This window comes from Salvelinus alpinus, chromosome 2 (genome assembly GCF_045679555.1).
Source record: "Salvelinus alpinus chromosome 2, SLU_Salpinus.1, whole genome shotgun sequence".
Lineage (NCBI taxonomy): Eukaryota > Metazoa > Chordata > Actinopteri > Salmoniformes > Salmonidae > Salvelinus > Salvelinus alpinus.
The window spans coordinates 114,003,273-114,022,844 of record NC_092087.1 but is presented as its reverse complement, the minus strand read 5'-3'; the positions used below and the strand labels follow the sequence as shown (position 1 = coordinate 114,022,844).

At 41.2% G+C, this 19,572-nt stretch overlaps 2 protein-coding genes across 2 annotated transcripts in view; both read right to left on the bottom strand.

Annotated features, from left to right (window-relative positions):
• The window catches only part of LOC139548844 (zinc finger protein 180-like), a 274,302-nt gene that overhangs the window by 146,421 nt on the left and 108,309 nt on the right, over positions 1–19,572 (bottom strand). The gene's annotated exons all lie outside the window — the stretch shown is intronic.
• Positions 1,563–19,511, bottom strand: LOC139548076 (zinc finger protein ZFP2-like). Its single transcript, XM_071357401.1, has 2 exons — positions 18,925–19,511; positions 1,563–5,643 (listed from the first exon to the last, which is right to left on the bottom strand). The coding sequence occupies exons 1-2, from the start codon at positions 19,343–19,345 to the stop codon at positions 4,340–4,342; spliced, it is 1,725 nt and encodes a 574-aa protein (XP_071213502.1). The 5' UTR covers positions 19,346–19,511; the 3' UTR covers positions 1,563–4,339.

Sequence of the window (19,572 nt, the reverse complement as noted above, 5' to 3'; positions counted from 1 at the left end):
TCCAATACAGTATGAGGTGAGATGGTGAACTGACGTTGAACCGGGCAGTCAGCTGCTGCTGCTCCAATAAAGTATGAGGTGAGATGGTGAACTGACGTTGATCTGGGCAGTCAGCTGCTGCTGCTCCAATACAGTATGAGGTGAGACGGTGAACTGACGGTGAACCGGGCAGTCAGCTGCTGCTGCTCCAATACAGTATGAGGTGAGATGGTGAACTGACGTTGAACTGGGCAGTCAGTCATTCATTCTGTACTATGAGTCTGGTCTAACATTGTTACTGCACATTGTGGTGGAAATTCTAACCAATCAGGAAAGACTTTATCATTTCTTCAAACTATCAACCTTTATTTGATAAGAATTGCAATAATGTAGCTGGTCAGCCCTACACTCTGAGGTGGAAGGCCGAGAGCTCGATGACACAAGGAGTTCAGAAGCCTTATATAGTCAAACTATCTTGTGCATATAGAAAACACGTGATCTTGGTATGTGTCCGTGTGTGGAGAACGAGACACAGACTAACTGTGAATTGGTCGTCTCATTCTGTAGCAACAGCTAGTTATTCTAGTTTTCCAGTGAGGTGTCAAAACAACAGGAAATCACTCTAGACACAGTTCCTCTGAAGTAGATCAACGATTCCCTGAATTTTGGCAAGCAAGCGCCTTTGGCCTGTCTGCCCAGAGGGTGTGTCTAGAACTAGTCTAGAGATAAATCAGATCCAGCCTGAACTGTGTGATGTAGTAGGGAGTTGTAGTTTCTCTAGAGATAAATCAGATCCAGACTGAACTGTGTGATGTAGTAGGGAGTTGTAGTTTCTCTAGAGATAAATCAGACCCAGACTGAACTGTGTGATGTAGTAGGGGGTTGTAGTTTCTCTAGAGATAAATCAGATCCAGACTGAACTGTGTGATGTAGTAGGGAGTTGTAGTTTCTCTAGAGATCAATCAGACCCAGACTGAACTGTGTGATGTAGTAGGGAGATGTAGTTTCCAACAGGCCAATATTCAACATAGTTTAGCTCATAAAACGTAATTAACTACAATGACCATAATCCATTGCGTGCCTACTTGTCTTGTCTAGCATTTCACTACAATAACATCTGACTGTGACCTATAACATTTGATTTATGAAGGTAATGTGTGTAAAATGTACTTTTCCCCACATCTCTTTATATTGCTTATGCATATTCGGTGGCCTGACTGCGTCAAAGGCCCATCCTGGTAGATCTGAACCTAATGCAGCTTGGAGTGATCGGATGACAGAAGTCACATTTAGGTGCCAGGTGTAACTGAGGCCATAGATGCATCATATCCATTACTTTGAGTGTTTTATATAATATAACTAAATGTGTTTCTTTCTGTGTTGCAGGGGCAGTCATGAAATAGAACAGCAAGGCCACAGAACATGACATAATAAGCAGAGCTGTGGGAGACCACCTCAAGCCCCTGGTAGAGCCGGGGGTGGTGTTTACCACTCCACCACACCTTCAGCAGGCAGGAAAAGTGATACTGTTTTTCATACTAAGATGGACCAAGAGTCTGTTGATTGGTCAGTCATTGGATTCATTTGTTGAAATCAAATCAAGCTTTATTTATACAGCACATTTCAGACATGGATGCAACACAATGGCTTCTCAGGAAAAAACAATGAAAATAAACAGGAATATTTAGTACACAAACATAAGAGGATAAAAAACAATAATACCAACTTAAAGACTAATGAGCATCCTAAGGAAATGCCATTGATTAAAATATAAAAATATCCAATCCAAAAATATAAGCTTGTTTTTTAAGATGGGCTCTGAAAGTCACTATGGGGTGTCCAATGAAAGTTGACTAGTAACAACAACTGGGACCTCAAAGACACCCACTAAATCTGCCCAAGAAGAGGCAAATTGATTGATTAAGATGTTAATATATTCAACCCAAAATATAACTTGTTTTTTAGGAGGGGCTCTGATAGACACTATGGAGGTGTCCAGTCATTATGGGGTGGCCAATGAAAGTTGACTAGTGTTAGGAATTTTGTTAATAAATAATTAAAACAATTTCTAGCTTTAGATAAAACTATAACTAATTGAACTCTGCACGCCTGGTGAAAAGAGATTTGTGTTGTGGGTCATAAAATAAGCAGAAAGGGTCGTTAAACTATGGTTGAACTGACCCAACTGGCCCTGAGGTGTTTAGATAAGGCTGTGGGTAACTTTTTAGGTCTTCCATTATCTTGAGTTGTCTGCTAAAGTGGTAATAAATTATAGTGAGCCTTCAGGAGAATAGATTATATTGTGTCATGTGTGTGCGCTGGGAAGTTGTAATGAACTTTTGAACCTGTTTTCTATTAGTCAGGACAAGGAGACTTATTCTGTAACCTATGACGTCATATATTGTATATAAACCTGTTGTTTATGATCAAATGGTAGCGTGCTCCGAGAGTAAACACTATTATCTAATTTTAATAAGACTGTATCCTGTCTAATTTATGTTAATAAGTATCTTACAAACAACAACTAGTAACAAGAACTGGGACATAAAAGACACCCACCATGAGACCCACTAAATTTGCCCAAGAAGAGGCAAACAAAAGAAAAACCCACAACAAACTTAAAGACAGAAAGTGGAGCAACTAAAGGTGTTGACTCTCCACATCTATCAAGACAACTGGAGCACTGGGCCAGACACTCTTAAATAGAACCTGGACCAGCTCAGGTGAAACACCTTCCCACTAACGAGATGGACAAGCCAGCACAGGTGTAACACATACAGACTAACGAGGTGACACCAATCAGTGCACCCTACATGCTAACGAGCTATACGTGCTGATATCCAACCTCAAAACATAAATGGAAAAACCAAAGACTGTAACACCTTCCCCCTTAAGACAACAAATATATCCTATATTTTTGTTGGACAACAGAAAACAATTTCCATTTCACATTATCAACTACAATGCTTCACCAATACAATATAAACATGGTGTCTACTGGCTGTCAACAATTAAAAACAAGAAAAAATATATAATTTTTTCCCACAAGCTTCTAGAACTCTCGTCCACTTGGAGCCCAAGCAAAACTCATCTCCAATACTCCGTGCAGTCAAAATAAATTGTGATCCATGGCAACTCACTGGCTAAACGCAAAACACAAATCTTTTTGACTGCCCACCCTTGAGATAATCAGCAACCAAGTTGTCCTTACCACACGGACATGTCTGATTTCAAGAGGAAACTCCTGCGATATCCGTAGTAACTTTCCACCTCACTGCGGAGCTTCTCTCTCTTTTCAGGGTTCACTCGATAGGCATGTTGTTGGATCGGGGCCCCCAATGTCATGCTCTAGTACATTTGGGTTAGCACATCTGAGAATGAATCCTGATATTCTAAAAGCAGGGCAACATTGTCAATATAATTGTACCAAACAATTGTCAGTTGGTTGCATGAATAAATATCATTACTAAATGCTACATGAAATGTAAATATGAAATATTTGATTGCATAGTCATATTTTCAACGTCTTTTCAATGACATTTTGCTAGGTGGGATAGCCCAATGTCAAAACAGAGTTTTAAAGTGTCAAAATCAATAACCAATTTGCAGAAACAGTTTGGGATAAATTGAAAACCTAAACATAACATGTGCTATTTACACAAACATCTGCCACAATAATCGTTTAAAAAAAAGCACCTTATAAATTGCACAAGCACCAAAAATGCTGCTGTTTTGACAAGTAATCACTGATCACTGATATCGATTAGGGGGAAATCAGGTTGTAGGTGCTGTTGAAACTGTCAACTAAAAAAACACATGGAAATGGGAGATATCTTTTATCTCACTGATTAGAGGACAACATGCAGAAGACAGTCAGCTACATTCTGGAGTGACGCATTTAAATTTAGGGGTCGCTAAACAAAGGAACGCAACACTTATTTGTCATCACTCATCGATATAATGCTAAAATCATTTGTGCGAGAGGAGGGAGATGAGGTTGCACGTCCTGTTAAAACTAACAGCTCAAAAACCACCCGAATCTGGGAATAATGTGTACATCCCTGGTTAGAGGACAATTTGTAGAAAACAGCTTGCTACATTTTGAAGTGTTGCATTTTTATTCAAGTGGGTCACCAACGTGGTAAGTTTAACAACTCTTTTTGTTACTGACTTTGTTAAATCACATAAATAGTACTCTTCCAATTCAGAGCCTGGTTTTTCCCCCTGAGGCTAATATCCATATCATGTTGAAATCAATAGAACAGGGGACAAACATTTAGGGTTCTACATTGTGACATCATTAAAATACTTCTTCTACATTGGTAAAAATATTCTACATTGTGACATCATTTCATTGATATCATGAAACAACCCCATGTATTTTATGATGTTTGATCAGATATCTTTTATCAGAGTATCTCTTCCCACATTGATTACAGCTATGCGGTTTCTCTCCTGTGTGTGTTCTCTGGTGTACAGTCAGTTCCCCAGATGTAACAAAACTCTTCCCACATTGACGGCAGCTATAAGGTTTCTCTCCTGTGTGTGTTCTCTGGTGTATCTTCAGTCCCCCAGATTGAACAAAACTCTTCCCACATTGAGAACAGCTAAAAGGTTTCTCTCCTGTGTGTATTCTCTGGTGAAGAGTCAGACTGCTAGACCCAGTAAAACTCTTCCCACATTCATCACAGCTATATGGGTTCTCTCCTGTGTGTGTTTTCTGGTGTGATATCAGGCTACTTAGCTTAGTAAAACTCTTCCCACATTGATCACGGATATAAGATTTCTCTCCTGTGTGTGTCCTCTGGTGTAATATCAGGCTGCTTGAATGAGTCAAACTCTTCCCACAATGAGTACAGCTATAACGTTTCTCTCCTGTGTGTGTTCTCTGGTGACGAGTCAGATTGCTCGACCTAGCAAAACTCTTCCCACATTCATCACAGCTGTATAGTTTCTCTCCCGTGTGTATTCTCCGGTGTGATATCAGGGTGCTTACGTGAGTAAAACTCTTCCCACATTGATCACAGCTATAAGGTTTCTCTCCTGTGTGTATTCTCTGGTGTGATATCAGGTTGCTTAGCTGAATAAAACTCTTCCCACATTGATCACAGCTATAAGATTTATCTCCTGTGTGTGTTCTCTGGTGCACTGTCAGCTCTCCAGATTGGCCAAAACTCTTCCCACAGTGATCACAGCTAAAAGGTTTATCTCCTGTGTGTATTCTCTGGTGTTGAGTCAGATGGTCAGATCGACTAAAACTCTTCCCACATTGATCACAGCTATAAGGTTTCTCTCCTGTGTGTGTTCTCTGGTGCACTGTCAGCTCTCCAGATCGGCCAAAACTCTTCCCACATTGATCACAGCTATAAGGTTTCTCTCCTGTGTGTATTCTCTGGTGTACAATAAGATGGCCAGATGTAGTAAAACTCTTCCCACATTGAACACAGCTATAAGGTTTCTCTCCTGTGTGTGTTCTCTGATGAATTTTAATGCCTGCTGAAGAGGTGAATCTCTTCCCACAGTCAGAGCGGTGAATTATCTTCCCTGTGGGTCTCTGCAGGTGTTTCTTGAGGAGTTCTGATCTGGAGAAACTCTTCTCTGCCTCTTCAGCATCATGAGGTTGTTGAGGCTCCCCAAAGGATCCACGATAGTCACGTCTCTCTCCTGTGTGAATGACAAAGTTAGACAGATGGTTAAAGGCCCACAACAGCAGAAATCCACTATAAAAGGTGATGCCAACAGCGTAGCCATGATGTTGTACAACAATTGACGCCTGTAATGAATGTAATGATTATTTGACATTTGTCTTAAAATGAGCAAGAATAGTTATATATTGTCTTGTTTTCACATTAGTAGTAACATCTAAGATTGTAGACTAGAAATAAGTTATTCATGTTGTTGAAACTCTAAGCAGTGTGCCAGACGACTTTTGGTCTCCAATATAGGCCCCTTTCTGTGTTTGCTAAAATTGTATGTAGTATATCTGGTAATGAGGAAACCGATAGTTATGGATGTAGTATATCTGCCTGGAGCAAAAATGGTGAGCAAAGCTTTTAGTTTTTCACAATGTATTCTGAATGTGAATGGGGGAAAACTCAGGGGAGTAACCTCTATTTCCAGGTTGATTATGAGTACATTTCCCACTACTTTGGATTATAATTGTACGGCTCGTTTGAATGTCCTGCTTAATATAAATGTTTGCTACAGTATTAAGAATTATGTGTAATTATTGAAGAACCGCGTTAATGACAGTATACATTTGGGTGTTGATAATAAAGTTAAGATTTCTTTGTATTTCACCTTTATTTAACCAGGTAGGCCAGTCGAGAACAAGTTCTCATTTACAACTGCGACCTGGCCAAGATAAAGCAAAGCAGTGCAACAAAAAAACAACAGAGTTACATACACTTGGGATAAACAAACGTACAGTCAATAACACAATAGAAAGTCTATATACAGTGTGTGCAAATGGAGTAAGGAGGTAAGGCAATAAATAGGCCATAGTAGAGAAGTAATTACAAATTAACACTGGAGTGATAGATGTGCAGATGATGATGTGCAAGTAGAAATACTGGTGTGCAAAAGAGCAAAACAAGTTTAAAAAAACATGGGGATGAGGTAGGTAGTTGGATGGGCTATTTACAGATGGGCTGTGTACAGCTGCAGCGATCGGTAAGCTGCTCAGATAGCTGATGCTTAAAGTTAGTGAGGGAGAGTCTCCAGCTTCAGTGATTTTTGCAAATCGTTCCAGTCATTGGCAGCAGAGAACTGGAAGGAAAGGCGGCCAAAATAGGTGTTGGCTTTGGGGATGACCAGTGAGATATACTTCCTGGAGCACGTGCTACGGGTGGGTGTTGCTATGGTGACCAGTGAGCTGAGTTAAGGCGGGGCTTTACCTAGCAAAGACTTATAGATGACCTGGAGCCAGTGGGTTTGGAGACGAATATGTAGCGAGGGCCAGCCGACGAGAGCAGTGGTATATGGGGCTTTGGTGACAAAACGGATGGCACTGTGATAGACTGCATCCAGTTTGCTGTGTAGAGTGTTGGAGGCTATTTTGAAAATTACATCACCGAAGTCAAGGATCGGTAGGATAGTCAGTTTTACGAGGGTATGTTTGGCAGTGTGAGTGAAGGAGGCTTTGTTGCGAAATAGGAAGCCAAATCTAGATTTAATTTTGGAAATGCTTAATATTAGTCTGGAAGGAGAGTTTACAGTCTAGCAAGACACCTAGGTATTTATAGTTGTCCACATATTCTAAGTCAGAACCGTCCAGAGTAGTCATGCTGGACGGGCGGGTACGGGCAGCGATCGGTTGAAGGGCATACATTTAGTTTTACTAGCGTTTAAGAGCAGTTGGAGGCCACGGAAGGAGTGTTGTATGGCATTGAAGCTCGTTTGGAGGTTTGTTAACCTTTATGGGATAGGGGGCAGCATTTTCACTTTTGGATGAATAGCGTGCCCAGAGTGAACTGCCTCCTACTCTGTCCCAGATGCTAATATATGCATATTATTATTAGTATTGGATAGAAAACACTCATATGTCCAAATAGCCACTTGTTGTTAGCGTGTTCAGCCCAGTAATCCATCTTCATGAGACGCAGGCACATCGTCCAGACAAAAACTCGAGAAGTTCCGTTACAGTCCTTTAGAAACATGTAAAACGATGTATGGAATCAATCTTTAGGATGTTTTTAACCTTTAGGGGCCACGGGTGCCGCTAGCGGCACTCCTCCCACATTCCACTGAAAAGGCAGAGCGGCAAATTAAAAAAAAACATTTTTTAAAAATATTTAACTTTCACACATTAACAAGTCCAATACAGCATATGAAAAGGTACACATCTTGTGAATCAAGCCAACATGTCCGATTTTTAAAATGTTTTACAGGGAAGACAAAATATGTAAATCTATTACACCACTTTTCTACCTCCATCAGTGTTTTACTCCATCACCAGCTATCACTAATTCGACCAAATAAAGATATATATATAGCCACTAACCAAGAAACAACTTCATAAGATGACAGTCTGATAACATATTTATTGTATAGCATATGTTTGTTTTTTTAAATGTGCATATTTATGGTATAAATCATAAATTACATTTCAGCTACAATCAGAAATTGCACCGAAAGCAGCCATAACATTTACAGACACCAACGTCAAATAACTAATTACTCATCATAAAACATATCTGAGAAATACATACTGTGCAGCAATTGAAAGACAGGATTCTTGTGATTCCAGACAATATTTCAGATTTATTAAATGTTTTATAGCGAAAACAAAATGTAGCGCTAAATTAGCATAGCCACGCCAGCCAGAACCAGCTGGGCGCCCACGACCAGTTCACATGCACACCGATATATGAAAAAGCATTATAAATTGGATCTTACTTTTGCTGAAATTTCATCAGAATGTTGATCAAGATGTCCTTAGTCCAGATGAGTCGTTCATTACATTCAGAATGGTACCTTTCCCACTTCATTTAGCATGGGTACTAGTCGCGTGGCACGGATCTCTCCAAGTAAACAAAGTCACACGACGGAACACGACAAAACTCCCTAAAAAATTCAAATAATCTGATTAAACTATATTGAAAAAACATACATTACGATGATATGGTCTCATTTATCAAATCAAATCCGAGCCGGAGATAGTTGACATCCGAAACGGCAGCAAAACAAAACACAATCTCTCTTCAAAGTCGCACACTTCAGACTTCCGGAAATGGACGGTCACGTCAAAGAAATAGGTCTTATTTCACGTCAGAACAAGATAAACACAAAATTTCTCCTCTGACGTCCTCTTGACACCCAGAGGAAGGCGTGTGAGGTGTGTTTCGGGTCATAGGTGGCATGACCATGTATAGGCAGAGCGTTGAAGCGAGCATAGACATCTTGCATTCTACTTCCTGCTCAGGGAAAGTGCTGCCAAATGACTTGTGTTCAACTCAGAGAAAAAATTCAAACGTTTTTAGAAACTAGAGGTTGTTTTCTATCCAATGGTACTAAAAATATGCATATTGTACTAGCAAGAATTGAGTACGAGGCCGTTTAAAAATCATACGATTTTCAGCAAAAGTGAAAATATCACCCCTTGTCCCCAACAGGTTAACTTCTTGGTGACAGGAGGGCAGTATTGAGTAGCTTGGATGAATAAGGTGCCCAGAGTAAACTGCCTGCTACTCTGTCCCAGATGCTAATATATGCATATTATTACTAGTATTGGATAGAAAACACTCTGAAGTTTCTAAAACTGTTTGAATGATGTCTGTGAGTATAACAGAACTCATATGGCAGGCAAAAACCTGAGACAAATCCAACCAGGAAGTGGGAAATCTGAGGTTTGTAGTTTTTTAAAGCTTGGCTTACCGAATACACATTGAGATATGGATAAAGTTGCACTTCCTACGGCTTCCACTAGATGTCAACCGTCTTTAGAAACTTGAATGAGGCTTCTACTATAAAGGAGGGGCTCATGAGACCTCTTTGAGTCAGTGGTCTGGCAGAGTGCCTTGGTCTCATGACGCGCACTCCCGACAGAGTTACCTCTAGTTCCAGTGCTTTTCTTCAGACAAAGGAATTCTCCGGTTGGAACATTATTGATGTTTTATGTTAAGTGTCCAAAGTGTCCAAAGAAAGGCCAGATGTATACAGAATGGTGTCGTCTGCATAAAGGTGGATCAAGGAATCACCCGCAGCAAGAGCAACATCGTTGGTATATACAGAGAAAAGAGTTAGCCCGAGAATTGAACCCTGTGGTACCCCCATAGAGACTGCCAGAAGTCCATACAACAGGCCCTCCGATTTGACACACTGAACTCTATCTGAGAAGTAGTTGGTGAACCAGGCGAGTCAGTCATTTGAGAAACCAAGGCTATTGAGTCTGCCGATAAGAATACGGTGATTGACAGAGTCGAAAGCCTTGGCCAGGTTGATGAAGACAGTGACAGAGTACTGTCTTTTATTGATGGCGGTTATGATATTGTTTAGTACCTTGAGTGTGGATGAGGTGCACCCGTGACCAGCTCGGAAACCGGATTGCACAGCGGAGAAGGTACGGACAGATTCGAAATGGTCAGTGATCTGTTTGTTAACTTGGCTTTCGGAGACTTTAGAAAGGAAGGACAGGATGGATATAGGTATGTAACAGTTTGGGTATAGAGTGTCACCCCCTTTGAAGAGGTTGAACAGACTAGTAATCAGGGTTGCAACAAAGGCGGCGGATAATTTTAGAAAGAGGGTCCAGATTGTCTAGCCCAACTGATTTGTATGGGTCCAGGTTTTACAGCTCTTTCAGAACATCAGCTATCTGGATTTGGGTGAAGGAGAAGGAGAAGCTGGGGAGGCTTGGGCAAGTAGCTGCGGGGGAGCTGTTGGCTGGGGTTGGGGTAGCCAGGAGGAAAGCATGGCCAGCCGTAGAGAAATGCTTATTGAAATTATCGATTATCGTGGATTTATCGGTGGTGACAGTGTTTCCTAGCCTCAGTGCAGTGGGCAGCTGGGAGGAGGTGCTCTTATTCTCCATGGACTTTACAGTGTCCCAGAACTTTTTGGACTGACTGTGTGTATTGGTTCCTGACTTCTCTGAAAAGTTGCATATCGCGGGGACTATTTGATGCTAGTGCAGTACGCACTATGTTTTTGTGCTGGTTTTTGTGCAGTCAGGGCAGTCAGGTCTGGGCAGTCAGGTCTGGAGTGAACCAAGGGCTATATCTGTTCTTAGTTCTACATTTTTTGAAAGGGGCATGCTCATTTAAGGTGGTGAGGAAATCACTTTTAAAGAACAACCAGATATCCTCTACTGACGGGATGAGGTCAATATCCTTCCAGGATACCCGGGCCAGGTCGATTAGAAAGGCCTGCTCGCAGAAGTGTTTTAGGGAGCGTTTGACAGTGATGAGGGGTGGTCTTTTGACCGCGAACCCATAACGGATGCAGACAATGAGGCAGTGATCTTTGAGATCCTGATTGAAAACAGCAGAGGTGTATTTGGAGGGCAAGTTGGTCAGGATAATATCTATGAGGGTGCCCATGTTTACAGATTTAGGGTTGTACCTGGTGGGTTCCTTGATAATTTGTGTGAGATTGAGGGCATCTAGCTTGGATTGTAGGAAGGCCAGGGTGTTAAGCATATCCCAGTTTAGGTCACCTAACAGAACTAACTCTGAAGATAGATGGGGGGGCAATCAATTCACATATGGTGTCCAGGGCACAGCTGGGAGCTGAGGGGGGTCTACAACAGGCGGCAACAGTGAGAGACATTTCAGGAGAGATTCATTTTTTAAATTAGAAGCTCGAACTGTTTGGGCATAGACCTGGAAAGTATGAAAGAACTTTACAGGCCATCTCTGCAGTAGATTGCAACTCCTCCCCCTTTGGCAGTTCTATCTTGACGGAGAATGTTGTCGTTCGGGATGGACATTTCCGAATTTTTGATAGCCTTCCAAAGCCAGGATTCAGACACGGCAAGGACATCAAGGTTGGCGGAGTGTGCTAAAGCAGTGAGTAAAACAAACTTAGGGAGGAGGCTTCTGATGTTAACATGCATGAAACCAAGGCTTTTACGGTTACAGAAGTCAACAAATGAGGGTGCCTGGGGACACACAGGGCCTGGGTTTACCTCCACATCACCCGAGGAACAGAGGAGTAGGATGAGGGCACGGCTAAAGGCTATCAGAACTGGTTGTCTAGTGCGTTGGGAACAGAGAATAAAAGGAGCAGATTTCTGGGCGTGGTAGGATAGATTCAAGGCATAATGTACAGACAGGGATATGGTAGAGTGTTGGTACAGTAGAGGTAAACCTAGGCATTGAGTGACGATAAGAGAGGTTGCATCTCTGGAGGCACCAGTAATGCTAGGTGAGGTCACCGCACGTGTGGGAGGTGTGACAAAAGAGTTCTCTGAGGCATGTTGAGTGGGACTAGGGGCTCCGCAGTAAAATAAAACAATGATAACTAAACAACAGTATACAAGGCATATTGACATTAGAGAGACATAAAGCGAGGCATAAAGCAATCACAGGTGTTGATTGGGAGAGCTAGCTAAGACAACAACGGGTAAGACAACAGTTAATCAGCTAAGACAACAACAACACGTAAAATGGCAATGAATGGGCAGAGAGGGTCAGTTAACTACACACAGGGCCTGAGTTCGAGGCTGGGGCTGACAGATAAACAAAATGGAGAACCATGACTAATGAACAGTCCAGCAGGCATCAGTTATGAAGCAAAGTAATCATAGGGTCCAGTGAACAGCAATTTATGAACCAGGGAAGCCGCTAGGTAGTGATTACTACGCTAGCCGGGAGATGTGCCTGGCTCGAGGCTAACTGGTGCTAGCTTCGGGACAAGGGCGTCACCGACGTCTTGCAAAGGCCGGTTGAGGGCACATCTGACGGAATTGCGTCGGCAGACCAGTCGTGATGGATCGGCGGGGCTCTGTGTCGACAAAGGGTCCAGGCCAATTGGCAAAAGAGGTATTGTAGCTGGAGTAATTTTGCTAGCCGGGAGATGCACCTGGATCGAGGCTAACTGGTGCTAGCTTCGGTACAAGGGCGTTAGCCACTATACCCAATCCGGTGCAAAGGTCCAGAGCTCACGGCAGGAATCCGGTGATGTAGTGGCTTCTAGTCGTCTTCGTGAAGAGTCTGGGAGGCATCAGCTGTGTAGCCGAGTGATCATAGGGTCCACTGAGCAGGCCGGGAGATGAGCCTGGCTCAAGGCTAGCTTCGAGGCTGGGCCACTCGGTAGCAGCTAGCCAGCTGCGATTATCCGGTGTAATGGTCCAGAGCTTACGGCAGGAATACGGTGAGGTAGTGGAGAAAAACAGTCCGATATGCTCAGGGTTGATATCGCGTTGTGCAGACTGGCAGGTATTACCCAGGCTAAAGGCGGCTGGTGTCTGAGCTAAAAAAGGGAAAGGCCGCTAGCAGTGGCTAACAATGATTAATAGCTAGTAGCTAATTAGCTGGTTAGCTTCTGATGGAGGTTCTAGCTATAAGGTCTAAAAAATTGCAGATCCGTATCACATTGGGTGAGGCGGGTTTCCGAAAGGTATATGTAATTAAAAAATGGAAAAAGAGATTGAAATATATTGCAATATATACAAAAAAAGAAAACATTTGCAACAACAAACATGTCTTACTGCTACGCCATCTTGGATTACAAGATGTTAAAAACCATTGGATTTAGCAAACTGTGAAATTATTTAGTATTTCAGTACCTCGCTGGAAGCCCCGCCACAGGTGATGAGAGTGAGGCTTGGATTCATTCCTGTCATTCTTTAACTTCTTGAGGGCAGGGGGCAGCTTTTTCACTTTCGGGAAAAATAGCATGCCAAAATTCAACTGCTTGCTACTCATCCCCAGAATATAAGATATGCATATTATTAGTGGATTTGGATAGACAACACTCTGAAGTTTCTGAAATTGTTTGAATCATGTCTGTGAGAATAACAGAACTTATGTAGACCCTGAGAAAAACCCTGAGGACAAACCATTCAGAATTTGTATTTCTTTGATGTCACTGTCTTTTCAAATAGATTTTTTAGAGACACCAGATTTCTAATGGACTTGCTTGCAGTTCCTACCGCTTCCACTGGATGTCACCAGTCCTTGGAAATCGGTTGAGGTTATTCCTTTGTGTAGTGAAGAAGTAGGGCTATCGTAAATGAGGGTCACATGAAGTAAATAATTTGAGAGAGTCACGTTATGAAAAAAGTTGCGTCAGATTGTTTTATTTTTGTATTGATCCCGTCCTCAAATTGATCGATTATTAACGTTTTAAAATATCTAACGTTGTATGACAAAAGCAGTCTGAAATGTTTTGGTAAATTTTACATGTAACTTTTGATATATTTTGTAGTGACTTGGCGAAAGTTGGAAGCTGTGTTTTTCTGGATGAAACGGTCCAAATAAATTGACATTTTGGATATATATCGACGGAATTAATCGAACAAAAGGACCATTTGTGATGTTTATGGGACATATTGGAGTGCCAACAAAAGAATGCTTGCAGTGGTGCTTGCAGTGTTGAAATATGCTACTCTGTTTGTTTACTGATGTGCTATCATCAGATAATAGCATCTTATGCTTTCGCCGAAAAGCCTTTTTGAAATCTGACATGTTGGCTGGATTCACAACGAGTGTAGCTTTAATTTGGTATCTTACATGTGTGATTTAATGAAAGTCTGATTTTTATATCATGTTATTTGAATATGGCGCGCTGTATTTTCCCTGGCTATTGGCCGGTGGGACGTTTGCCAGAGAAGTTAATACCGCTCTTCACCGACACAGGAAAGGGCGGGGACAAACAGGTGTTGTACCTCGTTTCCCTCCTTCAGGGAAGTGATATTATAATCAAAGTTACACTCCCTTTCAGTCATTCAACTTCGGAAAAACATATTATGGGGAAATAAAATCATTCCCCAAAGGATACTAAATGAAACGTTCCCTGGCAGACCACCCAGACCTGACCCTACAAGATGCGTCAGTTGTCAATATATTCATTGTCTTTTGTTCGAAACACTCCTGTCAATGTTGAGTAAGGAAGCACACCTAATTACACATATAGAAGTAGGACTAGTCTACATGGCCTGCACACAAATGTAGGCCTATAAATGTGCCTATTTGGGGATGTCTGGTAGTATTTCTGATTGTCTTAACGCACCACCACTAATGAGTTGTGGAGCTTCTCAAACAAAATGATGCAGCTTCTCTAATTAATTTTTTCTTCACCTCAAACAGCAGGTAAACAAAGTCTTATTAGAATCCATTACGAATGACAATAGTTGCTCAAAGTATTTGTAAATTATTTCCAGCTCTCGCCCTTTCGATAACCACTCAGCATTAAAGGGAAAAATGTCATGCTCTGATCCAGTGGATATGTTATAAAATACCTGATTACTTCTTATCCCTTTCACAAATAGACGACAGATGTGTCTGTCCAGAACTCACTGGCGCGGGAAACTGAGGGCCCAGAATATTTTATACAACGTTGCAAGTTTCGGAGGACCCAGTTGATAGTTGATAGAATGTTTCAAGTTCGTTGTTGACAGGCCATGTGCAGCCAATGGGATTTATAGGATATTTATTTTTAAATCGGGATATTTTCTACCTGCAGGCTGCAAATGTTTTTGTTTGTTGGTTTCATGTAGGCTATTTTTACATAGTTGGCAATGGCAATAAAAGTTACTTTTAGATTTGTATAATTTTCATTTAGATAGAATGTAGATTAATCACAGATAATGATGTTGAGATAAAGACTATTATAATAATTATTACTATTATAAATGAAATGAAACTGTTCCAGTAAAATGTGAATATGAAAATCCTAACTGGCACCAGATTAGTAGAAATGGTCAGAGAAATTGGCACGAAATGGAAAAGGTTGCTGACTGCTGGTGTAGCCTATTACCAGAAACTATAGGAGCATAACGACTGCTGGTGTAGTCTATTACCAGAAACTATAGGAGCATAACGACTGCTGGTGTAGCATATTACCAGAAACTATAGGAGCATAACGACTGCTGGTGTAGCCTATTACCAGAAACTATAGGAGCAAAATGACTGCTGGTGTAGTCTATTACCAGAAACTATAGGAGCATAACGACTGCTGGTGTAGCCTATTACCAGAAACTATAGGAGCATAACGACTGCTGGTGTAGCCTATTACCAGAAACTATACGAGCATAACGACTGCAGGTGTAGTCTATTACCAGAAACTATAGGAGCATAACGACCGCTGGTGTAGCCTATTACCAGAATCTATAGGAGCATAACGACCGCTGGTGTAGCCTATGACCAGAAACTATAGGAGCATAACGACTGCTGGTGTAGCCTATGACCAGAAACTATAGGAGCATAACAACTGCTGGTGTAGCCTATGACCAGAAACTATAGGAGCATAACGACTGCTGGTGTAGCCTATTACCAGAAACTATAGGAGCATAACGACTGCTGGTGTAGCCTATTACCAGAAACTATAGGAGCATAACGACTGCTGGTGTAGCCTATGACCAGAAACTATAGGAGCATAACGACTGCTGGTGTAGCCTATTACCAGAAACTATAGGAGCATAACGACTGCTGGTGTAGCCTATTACCAGAAACTATAGGAGCATAACGACTGCTGGTGTAGCCTATTACCAGAAACTACAGGAGCATAACGACTGCTGGTGTAGCCTATTACCAGAAACTATAGGAGCATAACGACTGCTGGTGTAGTCTATTACCAGAAACTATAGGAGTATAACGACTGCTGGTGTAGCCTATTACCAGAAACTATAGGAGCATAACGACTGCTGGTGTAGCCTATTACCAGAAACTACAGGAGCATAACGACTGCTGGTGTAGCCTATTACCAGAAACTATAGGAGCATAACGACTGCTGGTGTAGTCTATTACCAGAAACTATAGGAGTATAACGACTGCTGGTGTAGCCTATTACCAGAAACTATAGGAGCATAACGACTGCTGGTGTAGCCTATTACCAGAAACTATAGGAGCATAACATCAGAATTTACGAAGGCCAGCAGCAGCGGGAGGAGTAGGCTAAAGAATACGTTTTTCTGGTGGTTAGGCTATCTTGTTTCAGAGGGGTGTCATCAGTAGCCCAGAATGACAAAGTGAAAACAGAAATACCTTATTTACTTAATTATTCAGACCCTTTGCTATCAGACTTCTTATTTTTTGGCTTTATGTAGGCTATTTTTTTTACATAGTTGGCAATAAAAGTTACTTTTAGATTTGTATAATTTCATTTAGATTTAGATGGAATGTAGATTAATCACAGAATGATTTTGAGATACTATTATCAATGAAATTAAACTGTTTCAGTAAAATGTGCAAATGAAAATCATAACTGGCACCAGATCAGTAGAAATGGTAAGATACATTTGCACTCCAAATGTAGGTTGCCGACTGCTTGTGTAGCCGATTACCAGCAACGTCAGAATGTATGAAGGACAGCAAGAGGTGGTGGTTCAGGAAGAGTTTATTCTCTTCTGGTTGGGCGATATTGATGTAATGGCATGAAAATAAACGCTGAATATTATACAATGATTTATCAACAGCTCTAACAATTTGACCCTCACAGGAAATCTTCACTGACAATTCTAGAATATACTATATAGCCTAGAAACCTGGTTAAACTATCTTTATGACATCATGGATGAATTCTGGAACATACTATATAGCCTAGAAACCTGGTTAAACTATCATTATGACATCATGGATGAATTCTAGAATATACTATATATCCTAGAAACCTGGTTAAACTATCATTATGACATCATGGATGAATTCTAGAATATACTATATATCCTAGAAACCTGGTTAAACTATCATTATGACATCATGGATGGCCAGTCCTTGTATTCATAGTGTAGTGAATTCAGGGGGTAGCCCTGGGCTGAACTCAAACCTGGGTCCAGCGACTGTCAAGCCAACACCTTATAACTGTTACACCAAGATGTCTGAACTTCTTGACGAGGTCGCTAGGTGTTGGATTACGGTTGCTACAATAGCTTTCTCTATGAATTTGAGAGTGGTTACATTTCTCCAGCCCCATCCCTCAGCTGTTTACCAAACCAAGTCTCTGGGCAGCCATTTTGTTGCTGTTTACATACTATGTTGTCCCTTTAAAAAAGCCACACAAGAATCAATCAACCAATAACAAAGCTGTAATTCCACCACTGTTTTGCTAATAAGATGATGGATGGGGGTGGAGAAATGTAACTACTTTCAAATTCATAGACAGACCTATGGATGCAAGGACGACCATCCATGATATCAACATTATAGTTTTAACCATGTTGAGGCTATACAGTGTTGATTTACATTGTTTCTAAACATTGGAGTAAAAAAAGCTTATTCTGGGTACTAATTTACATTTACATTTTAAGTCATTTAGCAGACGCTCTTATCCAGAGCGACTTACAAATTGGAAAGTTCATACATATTCATCCTGGTCCCCCCGTGGGAATTGAACCCACAACCCTGGCGTTGCAAGCGCCATGCTCTACCAACTGAGCCACACGGGACCAGACGTCATTGATACAACAGTTGAAGTAAGCTCATGAGGCATGTGTTGTGTTCTTCAAGAATCAATGGCTATAAATAAATAATTTAAAAATCAAAATATGGGATGTAGTAATTGCAGATTTCCCCTTTAACACCACACATCCTTCCAGTTCTCTGCTGCCAGTGACTGGAACGAATTTCAAAAATCGCTGAAGCTGGAGACTTATATTTCCCTCACCAACTTTAAACATCAGCTATCTGAGCAGCTAACCGATCGCTGCAGCTGTACATAGTCCTCTGTAAATAGCCCGCCCAATCTACCTACCTCATCCCCAAACTGTTTTTATTTACTTTTCTGCTCTTTTGCACACCAGTATCTCTACTTGCACATGATCATCTGCTCATTTATCACTCCAGTGTTAATCTGCTAAATTGTAATTCTTCGCTACTATGGCCTATTTATTGCCTACCTCCTCATGCCTTTTGCACACACTATATATAGACTTTCTTTTTTTCTACTGTCATTGACTTGCTTATTGTGTTATTGGCTTGTTTATTGTATGTTATTCCATGTGTAACTCTGTGTTGTTGTCTGTGTCACACTGCTTTGCTTTATCTTGGCCAGGTCGCAGTTGTAAATGTGAACTTGTTCTCAACTGGCCTACCTGGTTAAACTATCATTATGACATCATGGTCACCTGGTTAAACTATCATTATGACATCATGACATCATGGTCACCTGGTTAAACTATCATTATGACATCATGGTCACCTGGTTAAACTATCATTATGTCATCATGGTCACCTGGTTAAACTATCATTATGACATCATGGTCACCTGGTTAAATAAAAGTTATATAAAAAAACATCAGTTCAACAACTGCAGAGTTTGTTCCTCTGTTTTTAAGACAGTACTTACTAGTGTTAATCAGGGAACGGTCTCTCAAAACCATCTTATGGCTAAGTTCATCCTTAGAACCATTGGATGCCTTAAGATGCATTTGGGAAACCGGGCCCTGATATCCAGGTTCCTCTTCCTCCTCCTTTTTCGATGTGACAGTCATCTCCCTCTCCTCCTCTTTCACCCCAAAAGCTGCATCCTCCTCTTTCTCTTTCTCCTCTTCTTTTACTGTAAAATCCTCCTCCTCTTTCACTCTGAACGCGTCTTCCTCTTCTTTCACTGTAACGTCTTTCTCTTCTTTTTTCAAGGTAACAGCATCATCCTCTAATTCTTGTTTTACTGTGATATTCTCCTCTTCCTCCTCCTCTTTCACCAGAGCTTCTTTCTCCGCCCAGCAGTCCTCCTCTTCATTAACAAGAGAATAGCTTAGTGACCTCATGGTTGGAGATGTTAGCTAGCTAGGCTAATGTTAACTTAACCAGCCCGCTAGATGAATAAAAACAATACCGTTAATATGAAAATTATGAAATTAAAAGGGATAACTAACTAGACGACAGAAGTGGGTTTAAAATACAGTGGCCAATATACACTAAAGCGTCTAAAGAGCTTTATGGGTTCGGCTATTTTGTCTAGCAAGCTACCGAGGTGGCTGACTGACTGTTGATG

Excerpts from the sequence above, each read along its gene's own strand:
- LOC139548076 (XM_071357401.1), bottom strand. The coding sequence starts at position 19,345 with ATGAGGTCACTAAGCTATTCTCTTGTTAATGAAGAGGAGGACTGCTGG. Across the intron at positions 5,644-18,924 it reads CCGTTCCCTGATTAACACTA|GAGAGAGACGTGACTATCGT; the intron begins GTAAGTACTGTC and ends TCATTCACACAG.